General features: G+C 41.0%; 1 protein-coding gene across 1 annotated transcript in view; it reads left to right on the top strand.

Annotated features, from left to right (window-relative positions):
• CUNH4orf45 (chromosome unknown C4orf45 homolog) overlaps positions 1 to 16,464 on the top strand; it is a 116,539-nt gene that overhangs the window by 56,662 nt on the left and 43,413 nt on the right. The window contains exon 3 of the mRNA XM_008854344.1: positions 733 to 791. Within this exon, the coding sequence (XP_008852566.1) occupies positions 733 to 791 (59 nt within the window). The remainder of the gene's footprint in view (positions 1 to 732; positions 792 to 16,464) is intronic.

Below are 16,464 nucleotides of genomic sequence, written 5' to 3'. Positions count from 1 at the left end.
TTTTCATTATCCACTCATCAATTGAGGGACACCTAGGTTGCTTCCATCTCTTAGCTATTGTGAAAAGAGTGGCAACAAACATAGATGTACAAGTGTCTCTGCTAATACTTCATGACGTAGTTTTCCAGTGATAGTATGGAAAACTGAGAAATGATTAGCATTCCAAAACCCTTGGAATATGAACGTGACACCTTTATTTCCCAAGCTTATTCAGAAGGGGAGGGGGTGACCAGCACATAGCAGTCATACATCCTTCAAGTACACATAGGAGGGTGTAAGATTTCATTTCCATGCTATAGAACATATTTTCTGAAGAGTTTTCAGATGCGCTGCAGACTTCTGACACCTGCCCTGTCCCATGCCAACACATTTTCTACCTGAAGAGCCCTCGACAGGCCTAATGATGGCTAACAGTCCATAGTGCTGCTTACTTAGCATCAGAAAGACAGGGAGGAGCTTGAGGACCAAAGTCTAGAGAGCTCTGCTCCCCAGCCCTGCACCCCAGTGCTCTCCATGCAAACAGAGGCAGAGCTCATAGGGATTTGCTTCTTGAACTTTTCTTCAGTTCAGGAAGCACAACCTCCTTGGGTTTTCCTTTAGTCAAATTAGGCATTCCTATTCCGTTTCCCAACTTAACTTCCTTTCTGGGGAGGAAAGTGAACGCTTAAACCATTACACGTTGGTCCCTATCAACTGGGAAATGACATTTTGTTAATTTTCTTCCTTTTACAGCATGGCGAACTAAGTATTTTTGCTATTGATGAATTAACCCACCGTTATCAAAACCCATGGTAAGTACATATGAATATATTTAAAATTAGTTAGTGGGCTCCCTTTCTAAATTAGGAAGAGTTAATCTTTTAGCTTTCAAAAGCACACTATCATTTTATTTTTGTTTCATATAGATTTGTGTAGAAAGTAAAATGATCTTTTTATTTCTAATGAACAAAATAGTTTTTACTGTCTGCCAGTTTAATTAGGGAAAAGAATAAAACAACAAAGTAAGTCTGGTTAACACAAGAAACTGCTAGACTGTGGTGAGGAAAGAAATACAGGTCTACAGCTATTGAGAATGGCCAGTGGCTGAACAGATCAGCTTTGACTTTATAATAGTGTGTTCTGTGGAAAAAAAAACAATTTTCTCTTTATTATAAAGATCTCATTTCATGCTGTTGGCCTAGAAACTACAATAATGGGGAGCCTTGGTTAATAAACATAATCTTACTGCAGTCACATAATGGCTTGAATTCACATTGTCTTAAGGTAGCCTCTAACAACAATTAAACACGTGTAGCTCCAGGTGTGTTAAATTATTGGAAAAGAGCAAATGCTGTCTAAAAGGAGCATATAACCCAGATCCCTGAAAGAAGTTAGCCAGCAAGGCTTACAGGACTATACACTGAATATTGTCTTTGCTATTACGGAGTTTTGGAGGTAGGGGGCTACTTTTCTCCATTTTAGTTCTTGAAGGATACAATTATTAGTATGCACAAAAAAATATTGCTTTTTGTCTTTCTGCCAACATGAGGTATATCACATGGAAATGGACTTCAAGCTACTTGTCAAAAGCCTGGGAGGAACCATCCAGACCTTACTGGGAAGCTTCTAAAGTGACTCATTAGGCATGGCCCCTATTTAAAGCAATACAGAAACAGGGGCTGGAGAGATGGCTGAGCAGTTAAGAGCACTGGCTGTCCTTGCAGAGGAACTGGGTTCAGTTCCAGCACCCAAATGGCAGCTAACGACTATCCGTAACTCTAGTTCCAGATGATCCAATGCCCTCTTCTGATTTTCCACAGGCATTGCATTTCCATGAGATTCACTTACGTATATGCAGACAAAACACTCATATACATAAAATAATTTTTTTAAATATATAGAAAGCTATACAGAAACATTTACACTGCACTGCAGGAAAAGCACATGCTGTCTTTAAATATTCCAACCTGTATGCTTAAATAGCATTGCTTGCCTCTACTGAAAATACTTGATCAAGTGTTTCTTAGCAAAGAAAACCATTAGAGAGGTTATTCTGATATCAACTTTAACAACTGTTGGTGATAAAAGCATGCATTTGCTATACTTATTTAAATATAAACACCTTGTTAGAAAGTATCTGAGAAACAATGAAGCTTTGAATATCTTCCTGGATAAAAAATGTTAACGTTATTTCTAGGGACTATTCTATGGACTGTGCCAGATCATAAGGATGTAAAATATTTGTGAAAAAGTCCTTGTACTTAGGGGATTGCAGAGTAAATTTGAAAATGGAGCAGAAATTTAAGAAGAAAAAGAAAATCTCAATTTGTATGTGTTGCATACCGTGTTAGTCAGCTTTCTGTTACTATGACAATACCGTAGAGATAATCAAGTTATTGAGAGCAAATATTCATTCTGGCTCACAGATTTGGGGGTTCTAGTACATGACCAGGTGGGCCTGGATTTTTAGACAAAACTGTATATTATGGTAGGAATTATACGGTAGAGTGAAGCCATTCACTTTGAGAGATGCAGAAGAAGAAACTAGGGTTCCAATATCTGATTCAGGGCACAACCCAATAACCAGACAACCTCTCACCAGGCTCCATATATTATTTATTCTTCTGATTTTTCTCTTCCTCTTTTTTCCCTCCTTTCTCCTCTTCTTCTTCCTCCTCCTCTTTAAGGATAGTGGGGATTAAGCCCAGGGTCTTATATATGACCGTACTTTCTACCACTGACCTACACCCCCAGCCCCTATGCTGTATCCCTTAAAGGCTCTTCCACCTCCCAACAGCTTGCAAATGGGGGAGCAAGCTTTAACATATGGACCTTAGGGGAACACTTGTCCAAACCACAGCAAATGTAAATAATGAGGACCCTAACCAGAAAAGTGTAGCTAGAGGAATTGATGCTTTTTCAGTGTTGATAGCTCCTAGATGTGGGGCCTCTAGTACTGGTCCTATTTCTGTTAAGTAAGACACAAGTACCCTGGAAGACTCTTCCCTCTTGTGAGTCTAGATACATATTTCATAGACTTTCTGCGTCACTCTTGAGGAGCAAGATGCTTCGAATAGGATGCTAAGTGCAGAGGCCCACTCCCGTCTTCTTGATTACACTGAGGGCCATCTCTTTTCTAGGCAAGGACAGTGCTCAGCCTCCCGCCACTTTTCATGTCCTGTTCTTCTCAGGCAGCAGGATTCACTTTGATTTGGTGCTGCCTCTGTTGACTACTCGAGTCTGTAGTCATAGTGGTGGACAGGACAGGCCTAGTATATACTTATCTTGCAACTTGTATTCTAGGGTCTGAGAGTCATCAAAACAACTATATAATTTTTTTAAATATTCAATATTCGTGCCTTTTTGGTGTATACGTGGTACTGGGGATCAAACATACTTTCTAGTTTTCTAAAGTATAAATGTAATTCACTGTTGTGATAACAAAGTAAATATTGTAGGAATACATTAAAATTTTATTTATTTTAATTTAATGTGTATGAGTATTTTGCTTGCATGTATGTAAGTGCACCTATGTTATGCAACCCCTCAGAGGCCAGAAGAGTGTGTCTGATCCCATGAAACTGGAGTTAGGGACAGTTGTTAGCAACCATGTAGGTGCTGGGAACTGAACCCAGGTCCTCTGCAAGAGCATCCAGTGCTCTTAACCGCTGAACCATCCCTCCAGGCCCAGAAGTACAATTTAAAAAAGTTGTTGGGTGTGATGACGCATGCCTGTAATCTCAGCATTCAAGAGGCTGATACAGGAGGATAACATTAAATTTAAGACCAGCCTGAGCTATGTAGTAAGTACCAGGACTATGTAATAAGACCCTATTTCAAAAAAATGAGGGTGTGGGGATAAAAAGAAAAAGTTAGCATCCTGGAGCATTATATTATATATTACATTATATACCTATAATGCCAGCATTTGAGAGGTGGAGGAAAGGAGACTCGGGTTCAGGGTCATCCTTGATTACATAGCCAGTGTGAGGCCAGCCTGGGCTACATGAGACCCTGTCTCAAAAAAAAGTTAATATCCCACTTTCCTCCATGAAGTTCATGATATAGCAGTTTACTACAAACAGTATTTACAAGGTCCTTGGGGCATGAACCCTGGCTGAGGGCTGAAGAGTTTCCTGAGGAAGTGAACTGATACTTGCTTGGATTAAGGTCCAGTTTGGTTAATTCGGGCCTGCTTTCCAGTACACTTATCTTGTGATTTGTCTTCCTCTTACTCATAAATGTAAGCACAACTATGGATTTGGACCAGTATCAAGGTGAAGCTGAAAAGGTGAGTGTGAGTTCATCCTGGCAGAGGGATAATTTGATCCACGTCCGAGGCAGAAATAGCACATCAAACTAGGGTCGCCATTGGACTGAACCACAGGATGTCTCAGGACGGCAGCAAAGCAAGGGTTAGACTTGGCAGAAATATGTGGGCCAGTTGGAAGATTTGTTCTGAGAACAAAGAGAAGCTCACTGGGAGGTTTTAAATAGGGAGTAACATGATCCATATCTTTTTGCTAAGATTACCCTTAGAAAGTTGGAATGCTGTATGGAAAATGGGTGGGAGGTGACGGGAACAGTTGTGGAAAGATCAGCTAGGAGACATTCTATCTGAACAGGCCCATCTTGAGTTCTGCATCTTCAAGCAAGCCAACATAAAGTGTGATTACAGAGGGCTGGGACTGTGTGGGAGGACACTGAATTGAGTTTTTAAAGAAAGGTAGACTGTGGATAAAAGGAGAGAGCAGACGCCTACCATAATGATGGGTAAGCATGTGCAAGCAGCAATCTTGTGAAGTGTAGTCAACCGCATCAGAAGGTTGTAGGTGAAGACATGGAATCCCTGTGCTAATATTTCAGTTCAAGTTGACTCCATTGATCTAGGTTGGGATCTGGGCTTGACTGGTTTGAATAGAGCTCTCTTAGTGTCTGTGATGAGCAGCCAGAACTAAGAATCATAAGATTAGACTGAGGAGAGAAGGAACTGAGCCTTGGGAGTTGGGGGGTTCACATAAGGTCGGAATCAAGGGAAACAATGAGACATGGAAAGGAACCTTAGACTAGGTCCCTTGAGACCACAGAGGGCCATAAAAACAAGTGAAGAATCTAAGAGAAGCATTTAACACCAGGAACAGAGAGGAAGAAAAACAACAGCAGATTAACATTGGAGCTATCAGTGGCCTCAGCAGGTAGGGAGTAGGATGCTGTGAGTCAATGTTATTAATATTGAATGATATTTGTCCATTGACATAATGGAGGCAAGAACCTGCTCTGTTTCTGAGATGAGACCTTCAGTAGAGGACAACTGCAGGATTTCCTCCATCCAGAGGCATACTTTTAAGATTTTTAAGCTTACTTGAAGTCAGGATGTGTTTTACAATAGTTGTTTATAAATGTAGCATACAAATGTAGTGCCTCGTTTTTCCTTGCATGTAAAGCTGAATTAAATCATTGGTGTGTTACAGTATATGATTTATTGGGCCTTAAAGACCAATAAAGATATATTTCAGCAAATATGAAATGATGGCCTGATATGTGCCAGGTGCTCAAAACTTTAAAATTGTAGGCAAGGTCCCAGCTCTCCAGTTTCTCAGACTTTCAAGACAGTTGGATATAAACAGAGGATTTCAGTACACTGTGTACGGATGGAGAATGATTGCAGAAATGGAGAATGGTTGGGTATGAGTCAGCACTTTATTTTTTCTTCTGAATTAAAGTAAACATGCTCTTGTTTTAAAGAGCTCAAGTTTCTTAGATGTGTGCCTGGATAGTTTACTCATTTTCATATAGTCTCTTCTGTTTGCAGTTGGGTGTTTTTCAACATATACACATGGTACTTTAAATTTTAACAAGAAGAATAAAAGGCACAGATTGGAGATACAAGAACAGTTTACACTCCAGTGAAGAGAGGTCATAAGAGACCATGCTGGTAAACAATGAATTGGCAAGGCTCTGTGTTTTAAGAGTTAAGGGAATTCTGTAGAGGCATACATCATTACTGAAGACACAGTCCACCCTCTATTTTAGCAAATAATGTGAAGGCTGACTTCAGGAATACCTTCTTTCTCTTTTCTTATGAGGAAAAACTTTAAAACATTTTTTTTATTATTTTTATTTGATGTGTCTGAGTGTATTGCCTGCAAGTATGTGTAAGTGTACCCGTGTCATGCAATGCCCACAGAGGTCAGATCCCCTGGAACTGGAGTTACAGGCGGTTGTTAGCCACCATGTGAGTGCTAGGATTCGAACCAAGGTCTTCTGCAAGAGCAGCCAAGTGCTCTTAACAGCTGAGCCATCTCTCCAGTCCCAAGGAAAAACTTTTTAAATAATACTCTTTGTATAGGAGGTTCTCGTGGTCAGCCCTTTATTCCTGTGACAGAATACCTGAGCTAATCAATGTAAAAGGAGGAGGTTTGCTTTGCCTCAAAGTTTCAGTCCATGATTGCTTGGCCGTATTACTTTGGATGATGACCCAGCACATCATATTGAGACACTGGCAGGAGAGTACTGCTCACCTCATGCTACCTGGACAACAAAGAGAGACAAGGAGGAGCTGAGGTCCTTATGTCCCTGTCAAGGACACATCCCCAAAGGCCTCATTTTCTTTGCTCTAGGCCCACTTCCTAAAGCTTCCCCCACCTCCTAATAGCACCACTATTAGGCTGGGGATCAACCTTTGGTGGAATCAAGGGATTCAAGAATCAAGGACTAGGAAGATGGCTCGGTCATATTTTAAAAGCCAGGCATAGTGGTGTGTGCTTATAATCCCAGCACCGGAGAGGTAGAGACAGGCAGATCACTGGGACTCATAGCCATCCAGCCTAGCCTGCTTGAACTCTTCACCAATGATAGGCCCTATCTTAGAAAACAAAATGGGTGGTGCCTGATGAACAGGGCTTGAGGTTGATGTCTGGCCTATATACACATGTGCCCTCATGTATGTGCATACACACATGTGTACACATACAAACACACAGATTCAAACTATAGTAAGGCTCTTGAGTCATTGAACTCTAGAAAAATCATTATATCTTGAGGAATAGTTCTTTGGAATATACCCTCTCATTTTAGTGACTGCTATTACTGTGCACTATTAAATAACTAGACATGAATCATCTAGAAGACAGAGGGATTAGAGGAAGAAGACTGGGAAAAGAATGTTCCTATAATTCTTTCAGATCTTGACTCAATGAAATCTTCTCAAAATGTGTCTGTTTCAAATCATAAGCAAAGAGTAATGATTAATTAATAAATTTTGATTCTCATGGTGTGATTTTCTTTACCTCAGCAATGCACACATGAAATACTTAAATACAAGTTCAGTTCTTAAAAATTAAAATATCCAACTGGTAATCTTCCCAAATTACCCCCAAGTTAGAGATTCCATGCCTCCCCTTCAAAAAAATATCATGTCTGCCATGCAAAGCAAACACATTCTGGATTTCCCTGCAATTTTCACAGGTCACAAAGGAATTAGATAGAAAGTTCTTCAGAAAAAATGATTCTAAATCTCCCACTTCCTTGACCCCATACCTGTAGTGAGAATGTATGCAAAATGACTCAAGGCAGTGGAGTCCATGAGCATCTGACATATTCCTATCCCTGACATATTCCCAGTAGTCACCAAGTGGGGGAACGCTGTGCAGTAGGAGCTCCCACAGGGCCCTGGGCTCGCCCCTCTCCACCTTCTCTCTGCAGCCTTGATCCTCAACTGTGCTGTAGTGTTCACTCCATGCACCAATTTGCATATATTCTAGAACAATTTTTAGAATAATTGTTGGAATTTTCCATCTAGAATAATTTTTAAACTTTCTCAGAAAACACTTCCCACGTGTCTTCAGTTTGTTCCTAAGATCAGAATTCATCCCTCTTTTTCATTTAGTAATGATGTAGTAAGCACAGTCGATGCAATAGGTATGAAGCAAGGTATTTGGGAAACAAAGCCAAATAAAAGCATGGCTCCTGCCATCAAGAAGTTCATAGTAACAAGAAATACAAATGAGACACAGTCGTGACAACTTCATCCTCAAGGCTTAGGCCACAGCAGAAGCAGTGCACAATGGTGGCTCTGTGGGGAGCATCTGCAGTTTTCCGGAATCCCAATTCATGCTTCAAAAGGCAGTTTGAACATGTTATCTCCTTTGCAAATCCTTTAGCATTCCCCCCCACTGGCCTGTCTTCTGACTCCATTTTTAAAGGCTGACTCTGCTTCAGTGCACCTTGACCTTCCCTGTGAGAGTGAGGGACATGGAAGTATTTTGATTTTTTTCATTTGTTCTCTTACATTTAACCCAATTCTTGTCATAAATGAAGCATTCAGTGCATATCTCTTCAAATGGATATAGAACCCCAAACAGTCTTTATTATACTGATAATAGCACAGAGTTCAGGCTTGAGAAGTGAATGGGGTCAAGTTATGAGGACTTCCTGAGAGATGAAATTTAAAATGGGTTTGAAAAGAACATTTTAGGAAAATGTCTGGCTTCCTTCTTAGCTAAATTTTTCACACTAATACTAATAAAAGACTTGCAGGGATGATGAAAACAACAGACTTGTCCTTGGGCAGACTGCCCCAGGAGGAATGAAGGCATGTCCCTGACACAGCTTCATGATGAGGTTGACATCTCAACAGCTGAAGGCTACTGGTATTTACAGCTTGGTTGTCAAATGATAGGATTATCTTAGAAAGGGTTCCTTAAGGAGCACTGCAAGTTCCCGTGGAACATCACTGTCAGAAGGTAGGGGTGGAAGGTATTTAAAATACAATAAGAAAATTATGTTGGACCCAAGACAGTTTTGAGGGTGAAAGAAGAAACCAATGAAATGGGTCTCCAGGACAACAGAGTAAACTGAAACTATGCTGAGCAAAGTAGGCCACTCCATTTATAGGTATCTTAGTTGATGAAGTCCATCATGTCTATGACTATGAAGCAAATGTGTCTATTAAAATCCTCATTGTAGGATACCTCCCTATGAGTTATTAGTTAGGGAGACTCCAGAGACTCTCAAAACAACACAGGCTATGGCTATTGCTGTGGATTATCCTCCATGACTTAATAGTGAGACTCTATTGCTAAAGATACAACATATTTTGGTTTGGAGAAATCAAGCTGGAACTGACCTAAAAACTCTGATGGCTAGCTTTCATAGTGTTGGAAGGTGTAACACAGGCTGCTGGGGGAGAAAAGTCATCAATGGCTTACCCAGCAATCAACCCTGAATGCTACAATACTGACCCACCAGGCAAGATGTGCCCACTGGTGCAATCATGACATGAAAGTTATAGGGGCAACTGCCCTCTTTCCAGTTAGATTTGAGGCTTGTTTCACCAAAGGAAGTTCATACCAAGTACTGTAAATGTGGTCAAAAGCTTTCCATGGCTTGGGAGGTCATGGGCCTTGGGGTGGGAGAACCTACTGTTGGTGTTCTGCTAAATAGACATGTTTTCAAACTACTTTCTAAATATTTATAGTTATACCCATAGATTAGAGCTGCTCTCAACCTTGACCAGGGAAGCATCTTTATGAGCAGGCAGCAGTTAATGCAGAGACTCATAACTGGCCAAAGGGCTGAGAATAAGTGATTGTTGAGTACTCAGCCCTAAATAGGACAGCTGTATCAACCCTCCTGTCAAGGCTTGGGGAACACTGAGGAAAACGAGATGGAAGGAATGTAAGAACCAGAGGGTGGGGAGGAGTGCTATGAAATGCTGTCTTTTGGACATGACACGGCTATTGAACTCATGAACTCAGTACACTTATGGTCATCTGCACAAGATCTACACAAGATCAAGCCAACAAGATCAACCAACATTCCAGCTGGCAGACTAATTGGATTTTTTTTAAAAAAAAAAAAAAAAAAAAAAAAAAAAAAAAAAAAGAAGAAGAAGAATACACGAAAGTGGTGATGTTTAGGGGAAGTAGAAAAGGAGTGTTAGGGATGGATAGGTTCAAGATACATTGTGTACATGTATGAAATTATCAAAGAATAAATAAAAGATTTTTTTAAATCTTTTTTTTTTTTTTTTTTTTTTTTTAAGATAAGGTCCCCCTGTAGCCCCAGCTGGCCTGGAATTCACTATGTAGACCAGGCTGGCTTTGAACTCACAAAGATCCGCCTGCCTCTGCCTCCCGAGTGCTGGGATTAAAGGCGTGCACCACCACACCCAGCAAAATCTTTATTATTAGATCAAGGCAACCAAGATAGAGATTAGATATAGTATAAAAAGCTCACACTATGTAGCTGAGTTATCACCCTTAAGGTAGAACAGAAGAATCTAAAAGATGGAAAAGAGATAAAAAAAATAGAAGTTTAAATTTCTAATACTTCATGAATAAAAGATTCAGAGAGACGATAAAAAATAGAATAATAATTCAAGAAAATTTGTCACAAGAAAATAAAATGATTTCCAGGTTGAAATCATCTATCACATGTGAAGAAAAAACAAATCCAAAAACATTGTACTGAGGCACATCACTGAGAAACTTCACAATACTGGGATTAGCAGACAGCTCTGAGAACATCCACAGGAAGTAGGGTGTCTCTATAAGAATCACTTTACCAATAAGAGTATCTGCAGCAGTAGTGGCCACTAGAAGACACAGCAATGATGTCCATAATTGGTAGAGAATGATTTCAGCTTAGACTTCCACATTCAGCAGTGATCTAGTAGGAAGATAGAAAACAAGCACACCTAAAAATGCAAAAGTGAAAGTTGCACCATCAAGCAGAAAGTGAGTGGAAAATGTTATTTAGCATGAGAAGAGAGTAAAACAAGAACAAAGAAAAAACTCTGATCTTGGAGGAAAGGTACCCAGCAAACATGACAAACAAAGGTCTTGACTCAGGTGGCATTAAAGGAAAAAAACAGGCCCTGGAGAGCTGGGCTCAGTGGTTGCTCTTGCAGAGAATCCAGGTTCCCAGCACACACATGGTAGCTAACAGGCTGTAACTCCAGTTCCAGGAGATCTGATGCCCTCTTCTGGCCTCCACAGGCATTGCACACACACAGTGCACTTACATACATGCAGGCAACACACACATATAAAATACACATAATTTTTTTTAAGGAAAGAACCAGAAACACATCCATTCCAGGGTCTAGGGAGGCACGAGTTCAGACAACGCAAACCAGGTGCTGCAGACAGTGGGTTAAACACCAGGAAAAACTGCTTGGTTAAAAGCAGCTTTGGGGGAGCTGGAGAGATGAGGCTCAATGGTTAAGAGCATTGGCTATTCTTCCAGAAACCCAGGTTCCATTCCCACTGCCCACATGACAGCTAACCATTGTCTGTAACTCCAGTTCCATGGGAATCCAACACCCTCTTCTGGCCTCTGCCAGCACTGTATGACAGTAGAGCACTTACATGCATGCAGGCAATACACATAAAATAAAAATAATAAATAAAATATTTTTTAAGTAGTTTTGGAGGAAGGAATGCTGGGACCTATAGCAGAGAAAGAAGGGAAGTATTTTTACTATAAGAATTTTAGTAGTACTGTAGATGTATTCTGTATTTAAATTATATTGTTAAAATTGATAAAAGCCCTGCTTTAAGTATATGGACAAATATTTTACTTCCAAAAATAAAATGATAGTGTGGGGAAAATAGCAATAGGTAATTATAATTTTAATAATTGGGGCTCATAAATTGAAGAAAACTTCAACCTAAAATCAGGACTTTGAGTGCCAAGCAAACATTCACAGGCCTGAAGGCTTTTTCTGTATTTAGGAAGGTGTGCCTTTGTTTAGTATTAGCTGTGTGGCATGTGCCTGTTGTTCCTAAGAAATACTGCCAAAACCAGTTGTTAAACTAGCACAGATTTAATGACAGACACCATTTAAAATGCATTGGTGGATAAATGTGTGCTTGTTTCTTGGAGTTATTTTTTTTCTCATTACACCATAAATCTTGACAGCTTTCTATTTTGAAGGCTGTCAGTGCCTAGAACACTGGAGGGATTTCCAGAAGCATAAAGTGGTAAAGGTCTGCAATTTGTTTTCTTCTTCAATTATTTCTTTTTTCTTTTATGCTTCCTTTTTAAAAATTTTATTTTTGAGAATTTCATTTGTGTATATAATGCAGTATGGTTATGTGCCTCCCATTTCCCTCCTCCAACTTCCCCCATTACTCCCAACATGCCTCACTCCCAAATTCATCCTTTTTTTAAAAAATAACACACGAAGTCCAGGTAGTGCTGCCCATATGCATGGGAAACCCACCAGCAGCCCCATCCTGCAGAAAGAGTGACTCTTCCTCCCTCAGCAATCAACTACCAACAGTTCCTTAGTGGGGCCTGGAGATCATCTATCCCATCTATGCTGGACTTTGGCTGGCTTGATCTTGCACAGGTTCTGTGCAGGTAACTACACCTGCTGAGAGTTCATGAGCGCAATAGCCATGTCATATCCAGAAGACAGCAGCTCACTGCAGTCATCTCCATCTGGCTCTTTCGTTCTTTCCACGACCTCTTCTTCCATGTTCCCTGAGCACTGGTAGCGGTAGGATTAATATAGATATCCCACTTAGGGCTGAGCACTCAATCTCTTATTCTCAGAACTTTGACTCTCCATTGACTTTTCCCACTACAAAAAGAATCTTCTCTGACCAAGGTTGAGAGCAGCCCAGGTCCATGGGTAAAAACACAAATATTTAGAAGGCAGTTTGACAGGATAACCATTAAGCAAAATAAAAGTTTTACAGTTTTTAAGGGCATGAGCATCTATTCCTATTTTGGCCCTTTGGGTCTCTTAACTGAGCACTTTGTCCCTGTCTTTTGTGCCTTTCTCCCCCGCTTGCCTCTCCATCAGGGTATGCAGAAGGGTCTTCTCTAGAAGTTGCACCTGGTGTCAGGGCTATCCCAGTCTCTTGTGGGGATTCCTCTTGCAGTGCCACGCAGATAACTGGTGCTGATTTATCAATTCAATAAATACCCAAGGGACTGGTTAGATGACTCAGAGGGTAAAGGTACTTGTGACCAAGACTGACGACCTGAGTTCAATTCCTGAGATTCACATGGTGGAAGGAGAAAACTTGACCCCTCCCCCAAAGTTGTTCTCTGACCTACACACACACATACACACACACACACACACACACACACACACACACACACTATTAAACATAATAAAATATTTTAAAAGAAACTTGAGAATTGAAAAAATAGCCAAGTGCAAACTATGCACCAGGGATACCTCCCACCTTCCCATATTCTACCAGAAGAGGCAGGACAGGAGCAGTTAGATATATGACTGGTGATTTCATTGCCATGAGGGGGGAAAAAAAAAAAAAGTAAGGTGAATGAAAATGTTTGTTGAATGAATAAATGTTCTAATCTAAATGTGGAACATTTAGAACAAAAAGACAAGATGCTTTGAAAAGCTATTGATTAGACATAAAGCCAGCTAAAGAGGAGACAGTGATGCTACTCCTGAGAAAACTTGGTAATCTGTCTTCCACTGGATGCTCAGATGAGGAAGAATCCAGGTCATTTCAGAATGTGGCCTTTCACAGCTGGTTCCTGATAACACAAGATATTGGAAATCAAAACTGTCTGTTTTTGACCCGGATGTTCCTCTGACCTTGTGATGACAAGCCATGGACCTGCCTCCTTCATACGCTCTGCAGAGAAGCCACTCCCCTTCCCTCTTCCAGCCAATCTGTTGACCATAGCCACTTGCAGGGGAAGGGCTAAGGGTATAAAAGCTGGGAAAATCACGAGGGTGATGGCTAGCCATTTTGTAAGGCGGTGGTAACCACAGGATTTATGTCTGGGTGTGGACTTTCGAACTCAGCTGTGAATGGGGGGGCGCCCCCTTGTCTGTAAGTAAACCTGCACCCCAAGCTCAGTTAGCAAGTCCAATAAACTTGTTAAGATTCAAACCGGGGTTTGGAGAATTTTTTCCCCAGGATGTCACAAGCACCGTGGGAGGAGGGAATTGGATGCCATGTGCACCTCCCAGCAGTGAATTTGACTTACACTGCTATGGTTGTTAAGAAAGGGGATTAGGGAGCTGGAGAGATGGCTCAGTGGTTAAGAGCACTGACTGCTCATGCAGAGGACCGAGGTTCAATTCCCAGCACCCACATGGTGGTTAAGAACCATCCTTAACTCCAGTTCCAGGGGAATATGATGCCCTCTTCTGATCTCTGAGGCATTGCACAACACTGGTGCACTCACATACATGCAGGCAATACACTTGTACACATAAAATAGAAATAAATAAAACATTAGAAAAGAGAGGAAATGCCCATGCCCTTGTCTGTCACCTGCATTCTTAACATTCCGGGCATCAGAATCGAAGCTCTTAGAGCACGCCGCATGACTGCTCAGGGAGATGCTGTTGGACTTCACTCATGGTCAATGGCAATCAAAGCATGGACTGCAAGCTGCAAATAAAGAGCTGAACTAAAGTGTGAGGCTCAGGAAAACAGGGCTTCTGAATGAAAAGAGCTCAGGAGAAAGAAAGGGGAGGAAATAAAAGACAAGATATGGTATGGGTACATTCTAGCTTCTATCATGATAAAACACTCTGGCCAAAAGCAACTTAGGAGGGGAAAGGATTTGTGTGGCTTACTGTCTTAGTTTGTTTCTTCACTGCTGTGACAAAACACTCTGACCAGTACCAACTTGGGGAGGAAAGGGTTTATTTGTTTTACATCTCCCAGGTCACACGCAGTTCATCAGGGAGCCCAAGGTAGGAACTCAGGGCAGGAACCTGGAGGCAGGAGCTGGAGCACAGGCCATGGAGGAACGCTGCTTACAGGCTTGCTCCCTTGGCTCCTGCTCAGCCTGCTTTGTTATGCAACACAGGCCCACCTGCCCAGGGGTGGCACCACCCACAGTGGGCTGGGCCCTCCCACATCACTCATCAAGAAGATGCCCCTCAGACATGGCCACAGGCCAGTCCAATAGAGGCAATTCCCCAGCTGAGGCTCCCTCAACCCAGGTGTGTCAAGTTGACACTAAAGCTATCTAGCACACTTACATTCCCAGGTCACATTCCATCATCAAGGGAAATCAAGGCAGGAATACAAGGTAGGAACCTGGAGGCAGGAAACACAGAGAAGCACTGCTTGATGGCTTGCTCACTTAAGTTCATGCTTAGGTAGCTTTCTTATACATCCCAGGACCACCTGCCCTATGAAGGGTGCCACCCATGGTGGGCTGAGCTCTCCTTCATTAATTAACAATCAAGACAATCCCCAACAGACATGTCCACAGGCCAATCTTATCTGGACAGTCCTTAAGTCAAGAGTCCCTTCTCTAGGCTGTGTGAGTTGACAGTTAAAGCTAACTAGGACAGGGTGTTCAGGTTATTTTCATTTCATCATCCATTCAGTTTTGTAAGGCCAGAAACATGCCCTGGTCATGGTAATTACAAACATCTCTATATTTACCAACATCTATGCAAGTGCTTTACAAAGGTTTAACAATATTTGTTAGCTTATTGCTATTACCAGATGAAGCAAGAGAATAATAATCCATTCCATTTAATGTGATTGTTATCATTATTATTATTATCATTTCTTCTACTTTTTCTCATAAGCCTGCTCATAACTTCAGGTTTTCAAACCTAAATGTTTCTATGGTTAAGACTGAAACTGGGTGGACTCAGGGTTGATTCCCACTATTTTATGAACTGTACTTGCCTGTCTCATGGAACTGGCTTAAGAATCAAAATCCCATATATAGCAAGGCTTAGTGGTGCATACCTTCAATATCAGCACTGAGGAGGCAAAGGCAGGTAGATCTCTGTAAGTTCTAGGCCAGCATGGTCTACATAGCCAATTCCAGGCCAGCCAGGGCTACAAAGTGAGACTCTGTCTCAAAAGCAAACTAACAAAACAAAACAAAAACAATAACAAGCCCATGTGTGTAAAGCATCTACACATTTCTGACCCACAGTAAGAAACTTTCCTCCTCAGGTCAATAGAACTTCAGAATGATGTAGAAATAGCTCCTTTAATGGATTGTCATTAAATTGGAAAATACCACTTCAAAATAGATGAATTTTAATTTTATTTTCTTCTATGAAACATCTAAAGGCAACAGACTATTTTTAAATAATACTTTTTGCTATCTTGTTTTAAAAAATGACTGTTTAAATTTTTTATATCTGTGTGTGTGTGTGTGTGTGTGTGTGTGTGTGTTATATGCTTGTGATCCTAGCATTTAAGAGGCTAAGGCAGAAGAATTGAGAGTTCAAGGCTAGCCTGAGGCTATATAGCAAGATTGTGCCTAAAAAAACAACAGAGCCTGGAGAGATGGCTCAGTGGTTGAGAGGACTTGCTGTTTTTACAGAAGATTCAGGTTCAGTTCCCAGTAAACACATCAGGCAGCTCACAACCACCTGTAACCCCTGTAGTTCCAGGGAATCCAATGTCTTCTTCTGGCCTCCATTGACACTGTGTACATGTGGTGCACATTCAGACAAGCAAGTACACACACATACACATATATAGAAATAAATAAAAA

The sequence above is a fragment of the Nannospalax galili genome, unplaced genomic scaffold (genome assembly GCF_000622305.1).
Source record: "Nannospalax galili isolate Female #2095 unplaced genomic scaffold, S.galili_v1.0 scaffold305, whole genome shotgun sequence".
NCBI classification, from domain to species: Eukaryota; Metazoa; Chordata; class Mammalia; order Rodentia; family Spalacidae; genus Nannospalax; species Nannospalax galili.
Note: the sequence above shows the minus strand (reverse complement) of the source record. Positions and strands in the feature narration are given on the sequence as shown.